Source organism: Myotis brandtii, unplaced genomic scaffold (genome assembly GCF_000412655.1).
Source record: "Myotis brandtii unplaced genomic scaffold, ASM41265v1 scaffold520, whole genome shotgun sequence".
Lineage (NCBI taxonomy): Eukaryota > Metazoa > Chordata > Mammalia > Chiroptera > Vespertilionidae > Myotis > Myotis brandtii.
In genome coordinates this window covers 632,124-639,983 of record NW_005369827.1, presented here as the reverse complement: position 1 = coordinate 639,983, position 7,860 = coordinate 632,124, and the positions used below count along the sequence as shown (strand labels likewise).

At 38.7% G+C, this 7,860-nt stretch overlaps 1 protein-coding gene across 1 annotated transcript in view; it reads right to left on the bottom strand.

Annotated features, from left to right (window-relative positions):
- WDR19 (WD repeat domain 19) overlaps positions 1 to 7,860 on the bottom strand; it is a 77,802-nt gene that overhangs the window by 48,811 nt on the left and 21,131 nt on the right. The window contains exons 13-15 of the mRNA XM_014548668.1: positions 6,002 to 6,108; positions 5,203 to 5,325; positions 2,210 to 2,359 (exon numbers count right to left, since the gene is read on the bottom strand). Of these exons, the coding sequence (XP_014404154.1) occupies positions 2,210 to 2,359; positions 5,203 to 5,325; positions 6,002 to 6,108 (380 nt within the window). The remainder of the gene's footprint in view (positions 1 to 2,209; positions 2,360 to 5,202; positions 5,326 to 6,001; positions 6,109 to 7,860) is intronic.

Below are 7,860 nucleotides of genomic sequence, written 5' to 3'. Positions count from 1 at the left end.
GGGTGTTGTTAAAATCAAATGAAGTGCGGAGCACTCTGGTCAAGAGTCCAAGGGCCTTAGTGCTGCCTCCTGCTGGGTCAGAGGCCCGGAAGGCTCTGCCCCACAAGCCTCCTTCCCCTTCCCTTCCAAGCTGGCCCTACTCAGAGAAAAAAGACTGGGTATTATTTAAAAGAGGAATTTACTCCTGTGGGCACAACATTCCCCTCTGGTATCTTGCCCAACCACTTAAAATTCGAGCCTACCAGAGAAATCTTAATTTGAATAAAAGCAAAGACCCACCCACATGTTGGGGGAGGGAGAGCACATGCGCCCATGGAGTCATTCTTTGTGTGGATTTTGTTTGACAAGGTTGTTTTTTCTTTTTTAAATAAATCTTTATTGTTGAAAGTATTACATATGTCCCCTTCTCCCCCCACCCCCTCCCATTGTCCTCTCTCCCGCAAGGTTATTTTTTCTTAATACCTGAGTTGCTGGTTAGAGCTGGAAAAGGGAATGGGGATGAGCAGCAATAAGAGAGAGAATTCTGGATCTGAGGGGTTGAAGGGTGGTAAAGAGGGCGGGGCTTTAACTAACACTCGCTAACTAGCTCCTGTGCCTGATAACATGGAAAGATGAACTCACTGATACCTCAGTCCAACTCTACGAAGGAGGTCATACTGGCCTCTAACAGAAATGACCAAGGAACTGGAAAGTGTAAAAACAAAGATGTAGCAACATGTTTAGGCAGGTCTTGCTCTCTGCCCTTTCCCTGCAGTCAGACCCAGTTCTGACTAACTCCTGTGAGACACCGATGTCCCTGGACCCTTCTGTGTCCCCTCAGCAGCAGTTCCCACCTGTGGCGAACCCACGTGAGAAGCAAGGCAGCTCCGCTTCCTTAGGCCTGTCACAGAAACGGAATCTGTGCCAGACTGGATTTCCTTATTGCGTGGAGGGAACTCAAGGTTATCTTTATATTTATGTCATTTTCCCTCATTGGTTTGTGACCAGGAGAGAAATGGGTTGAGTAAGAACCAGCATATTAGAGATTTTGCATAAATAATCCAGTCACTCCTGTGGTAACCTGTTATATTTGTCAAAGAAAGAAATGAAGGGAAGAGAAAGCAAGAAAGAAAGGAGGGGAAGAGAGAGAGGAAAGTGCATAGTGAGGGGAAAGCTGTATTCATTGGAATGTGTCTTCTCTAAGGTAAACCAGATGCCTGGGAACAGCTACTAAAGATGGGCCAAGAGCAGCTGTAGGCTTATGTAAACTGTGAACAAATTAAAGCATTAGCTGGATATAAAGAAATAAACAAAAACTCCAAGTATATATATATATATATAAGCCTAAGCGACCATTATGACCTGACGACGGGTTGGCCAGTCACTATGACGCGCACTGACCACCAGGGGGCAGATGCTCAATGCAGGAGCTGCCCCCTAGTGGTCAGTGAGCTCCCACAGCCAATCTCCCATGGCCAGCCAACCTCTCCCCATCCCTCCCCCTGGCCGGCAAACCTCCCGCAGTCCCTTTCCCCATCTGGCAGGCCTTGTCCTGCAGCCAGCAGGCCCCGTCCGGCAGCCAGCCTGGCCTGGCCCCGATCAGGACTGGGCGAGATAGCCCCAATAGGCCCTGATTGCCGGCCAGGCCTAGGGACTCCACTGTGCAGGAATTTCGTGCACTGGGCCTCTAGTAGTAAGTAATGTAAAAACACATTTTCTTTTTTCTAAATCTATTTTCAAAAAAGTTAAGGATGTGCAAAAATATGAGTTAACTGAAAATGGTCTATCTGTTTTTAATCATCTAATATAAAAATACATTTTCTTTCTATTCAGGGCCTTAAGGGAAGAGGAAAATCACCTGAGGTGGAGGAAGGACAGGGTCTAGTCCCAGCCCTCTGGGGCTTATTGCATATCTGGAGAGAAAGTCATGTACATGCTGATACACTATAATATTGCACAGTAAAGAAGGTTAAAAGTGGTACAGAATATAATAACGATTTTTTCCCTAAAATATCTCTCTGGGACTGACATGAAAAATTACAGAATAATGGAAAAAGATTCCTTGATGTGAACAGTCATGAAATGGATCACAGACATGATAACAAAGTACTATAATCCTTGGCTCTGCTTACGAGAAAATGATTTTATATATAAAACATATTTAAAAAATACTTTTCTTCACATGTTGTATAATTTTAAAAACAAGCATTCAAAGCTTTTCTAGACTTACTGGACAGTAGACAAATCCATCACTTTTTTCATCAATGAAAACTAATGTGGTCCCATTGGGGTCAGGGAAAATCCTTTTCACACTGACAGGATGTCGATAATCATTAACGAATTGCCAGTTTTCAATGTAGAAATACTGGATGACACCAGTCTACCAAAAAAAAAAAAAGAAAAAAGAAAATCCAGTCAAGAAAATACTTTCAGCATTTATGTTAAACATACCTTCTAATATGAAGAGAAAAAATGTCATATTTCTGATGAAGAGTCTCAGAATATGCACAATATTTGCAATGTACAGGAAGAAGAAAATAAAACAAATTGTCTTTTCATTCTCTTAACAGTGTCTTTCAAAGACACTGTTTTGTTTTGTTTTTAATTTTGACAAAGTCCAATTTATCAACTTATTCTTTTATAGATTGTGCTTTTGGTATTATGTCTAAAAAATCTTTGCCTAACCCAAGGTTACAAAGCTTTACTCCTGTTTTCTTCTAGAAAATTTAAAGTTGTATGTTTTACATTTGGGTCTGTGACCCACTTTATAGAATGTATAAAGAATTCTCAAAACTCAGTAATAAGAAAATAAACAAGCCAATTAAGAAATAATAAAAAAATATGAACAGACACCTCACTAAAGAGAAACAGATAGCAAATAAGCATATGAAAAGATGACTCTACATCATTAGTCCATTAGTGAAATGCAAATTAAAATCACAATGAAGTACCACTGCACACTCATTAGAGTGGCTAAAAGTAAAGAGTGACAGTATCAGGTGTTTGTGAGGATGTAGAGCAGGGGTAAGGAACCTCCAGCCCTCGGGTTATATAAGACCCACGAATAATTTGGTCTGGTCCTGCCAAGGCATGAGGGGTGAGTTCATTAAGTGACCAAATATAGCAGGCTAATTTTTAAGTTGATAATTTTGTATGGCCCTCAAATGATGCTATAAATATCCAAATGGACCTTGGCAGAAAAAAGGTTCCCCACCCCTGATGGAGAGGAACTGGAACACATATATACTGATGATGGGAGTATAAAATGGTACAACCAAGTTAGAAAACGGTTTGTCAATTTCTCAAAAGGTTAAACATACACATGCCATATGATGTAGCCATTCCACTTCTAGGTGTTTTTATCTAAGATAAAAGAAAGCATATGTCCATACAAAGGCTTGAACACAAATAATTATAGCAGCTTTATTTGTAAATACCCCAAACAGGAAACAACATCAATATCCATCCATAGGTTCATGGATGAGCGAATTATGATATATGCTGACTATGTACTATTACTCAGCAAGAAAAAGGATGGAACTATTGACACAAACACCAAAATGGATGATCTCAAATTTATACTAAAGCCAGACAAGAAGGAGTACCTACTATGTGATTTCATTTACATAAAGCTCTAGAAAGTACAGACTAATTTATCGTGACAAAGCACTAAGTGGGGAGGGGTGGGAAGGAGGGATTGAGAAAACTTTTAAAGGTGATAAATATGTCCATTATACTGATTGAGTTGATAGTGTTTCACAGGTGTATACATATGTCAAAACTTAACTTTAACTTGTGTAGTTTACAATATTTGCAATGTTACAAAAATTTTGTAACTATGTATGGTGATGGATGTTAACTAGACTTACTGTGGAGATCATTTTGTAATATATATGAATATCAAATCATTATGTTGTGCATATGAAACTAATATAATGTTATATGTCAATTATACTTCAGTTACAAAAAAAAAAAAGAGAGACAGATAAATACTGCCTTATTGACAGGCGACTACACTTTGAGTTCTTACTTCAAGTGCCTGTGGCATAGTGGAAAGAGTACATTTTCCACTTGCTTGTCCAAGTTCCACCTCTGTCACAAACCTAGTGACCTCTCATTCTTCAGTGTCCTCATCTCTAAAACGTCCCTGCTTATTTTATATAGTTAATGAGGTGAGTGAGATCAGGCTTTATAATGTTAGGTGTCATGCAAACGTATTATATTTAATGTTATTTACCACATCACTCACTACTTCACCTGATACATGAGACCTACCCTACTGATGTAAATTAGCACAAAGACTGATTCTTGTCAACTTATAAAGTCTCTCTATGGCAATAAGCATGCTTTAAGACCTGCTCTTTTTAATAAACAATTTAATGAGAGAAAATAGAAATAGTGAATAATTGTTCTTCTCATGTGGAAAACAATACCTTTCTACCAACTTTACTGAATGTAGAGACTGAACAAGATAATAGGTATGAAATGCTTTGAAAAATCTTTGAAAACGTTTTGACAAATATTAGATGCTATTACTGTAACTATGCTTTATGTTCATGTGGCTAACGTAATACTTAGAGGTATAGGGTAGTGGTGGTTCAAAGGACCAAAAGACTGAAGTGAGATTCTCAATATTTCATTAATTTTAATATTTAGTAAGTGCCTTCTAAATGTACGCACTGGAAATCTAAAGTTGAATGAAGTGTCTTATATTTGTCATTAAATTAAGTCCTTAAAGCATCTAGATAAGGAAATGAGGCTTGGAGGGGTTAAACAGCAGCAAGTGAAAGAACTGATGTTTACATCCAGATTTTCTACACTCCATAGTTTTCCCTTTTCACTGTGCTGTCAAAATTGCTTATAGTCACAAAAGCACTCAATACTAGCAAATCATGCCACCTCTGTGCTCTACATATACTTATTTATGTCTATATTATAGTAGTTATATATTTTTATATATTATATAATATATACAGGGTGTCCCAAAAATACGTGTATGTACTTTAACAGCTGATAACTCAATTGTGGAAATAAGATGTATTTTAATAAACACTACCTTTATAATGATTCAAAGTGTGTGTATAGCCCTCGCTGGTTTGGCTGAGTGGATAGTGTCAGCCTGCGGACTGAAGGTTTATATACATATATATGATAAGCATATTATATTACAAAGTAAAAACTAGAAATTGCCCTGTGTTCTATATTAAAGAAGACATTACGTACATCTGTGCCATAGATGAGGAAATCACCAGTTAAGGCATGACATAAGATCCGGCACTTATCATCCACTGCTGGGAAGAGTCGAGTCTCACGCTCTTCTTGAGTATCCAAGAGTTCACTTTCTATCTAAAACAAAGAATAGCAGTGGCTCGTAGGGGAGGATCTTTTTCTTAGGTTCAATTAAACATTCAGACTCAGCAGACTGCATAGGCCAGTTTACTCAAAGGCGTCAGGCAGGAAGCACGGCTTACGAGCAGGGCAGCATTAGACCCCCCTCTTCAGCGGGAACACAGGCTCTGAAGTTGTCTGGTGGCTAATCCCTGGCTTCCCAGAAGCAAAGAGCCAAGAACAGATGTGGCAGATGCCCTGGTTTGGAAGCCCCATATTCCAGGGCCAGTATCTCTTGGACAACTCAAGAGGCCTAGTTTCAAGGACCCCCACAAGCAACATGCCTAAATGTACGAGTCAGTGCACTCCAGGAGGCCCAGATGTGTGGCATTCCCATCAGCTTTTATAGTTCATTTATGGTTTCTCCATACAGTTACCAACAGGGCCATTTTTACCATAAGCACTGTTGGAAGTAGCACAGTTGATAAACTGCCGGGTTTCTTGCCAGAGCTAGAAAACTAATTGACCATCTCCTTGCAGAAGGGTAAAGATTTTTGTTAATCCTTATTTTTGTTAATCCTTTATCCACACCTGGCTTTCTAGCTAGTCTGTACAAGGTTGCTTCCTGACCGAAGTTTTTAATAAGACACTAAGTTAACTGAGCAGGCCTCCAGGACATCAAAATTATACTTACCAAGTATAACTGGACTTTGCCTTCAAAAAGAACAACAGCATAGTCTGAATGAAGGCAAACACTGGCTACTGTCCCCAGATACTCCACATCTTTCAATTTTTTCACACCTGTAGCAATTAAAACAAACAACACATTAAAATATGAATAAAATTATATAAAGATTTGCAAATAATGTTAACCTTTGCAAGGATATTCTGAACCTAAAATTTTTATTTTGGCCATGCTAAAGGAAATAGTTGCCATATAAATTTGCCTTCCAGAATTCTATAATGGTTCCCATGAAACAGTAATCAAAAATAAAATCACATGCAAAACAAATATTAAACCTTACTGACAATAAGCTTAATGGTGTCTTCTATCTGAGAATAATTCTCAGGCTTGCTCTATTGCTGAGGGATATCTGACCTTCAGTGAGGGAAGGGACTGGATAGGGTGGGGAAAGAAGGAGGGGGAAAGCAAGGCTCCCTTCAGATGCTAATGGTCATTATCCAAACAATAAAATCAGGGAGGAAACCAGCTTTTGTTAAGTACCTACCAGAGCAAGGAGTACTTAAGAAAGTCATTGTGCAAAGGTAGATACCACTTATTTATTTATTGTGAATCCTCATCTGAGGATATTTTTCCCATTGATTTTTAGAGAGAGTGGAAGGAAGGAAGGAAGAGAGGGAGGGAGGGAGGGTCTCATCACTGATGTTTCCCTCTCACTTCCTCTCTGAAATCAATAAAAACATATTTTTAAAAAATGATATATACTATATATATCTTTGAGTGTATGTTATTTACCACTTGGTTAAAATGATTCCTAGATATTGTCATTGTAATTGTTTTAATTTCTCATTTGTTATTGGTGTATAAAAATGCACCCGATTTTTTAATATTAATTTCATATCCTCCTACATGACTGAATTTAGTTATTCTAATAGTTTTTTTTTGGTGGACTCTATATATTGTATCATGTCATCTGCAAGTCATGGCAGATTTACTTTTTTTTTTCCAGCTTAGATTCTTTTAATTTTTTTAAAATATATTTTATTGATTTTTTACAGAGAGGAAGGGAGAGGGATAGAGAGTTAGAAACATCGATGAGAGAGAAACATCGATCAGCTGCCTCCTGCACACCCCCTACTGGGGATGTGCCCGCAACCAAGGTACATGCCCTTGACCGGAATCGAACCTGGGACCCTTCAGTCCGCAGGCCGACGCTTTATCCACTGAGCCAAACCAGTCAGGGCTTTAAGGAAACTTTTGATGCATAATTGTACCCCACACACCAGGCCGTCTGCTCATCTCCACAAGTTAGATCTTCTGCTTTTCCCTTAACAAAGCTATATTAACCAACAAAGCTATGTTAATATATCAGTTCCCTTGTAGTCATAGGATGCTTAAGGTTTAGACCGGTGGTTGGCAAACTCATTAGTCAACAGAGCCAAATATCAACAGTGCGATTGAAATTTCTTTTGAGAGCCAAATTTTTTAAACTTAAACTATATAGGTAGGTACATTGTTATTAACTTAGTTAGGGTACTCCTAAGGCTTAGGAAGAGCCACACTTAAGGGGCCAAAGAGCCGTATGTGGCTCGTGAGCCACAGTTTGCCGACCACGGGTTTAGACTGTGGGACTCAGGGAGACTGCCATGGTTCCTGGGTCAAACAACATTTTGGGAAAACTATAGATAACATCTCAGTTCAATGTATATGATGCTTCATAGAAAGTAATGGTCACAGGACAATAATTTATAAGCTCACTTTGCAAAAAACAAGACCACCCCTGATGCATGTGACCTTCTGATAGTGCCTTAGAATCTACTCGGAGGACTTATCAAGAGACCAGAAGATCTAAGGAATTTTCCTTAACTCTA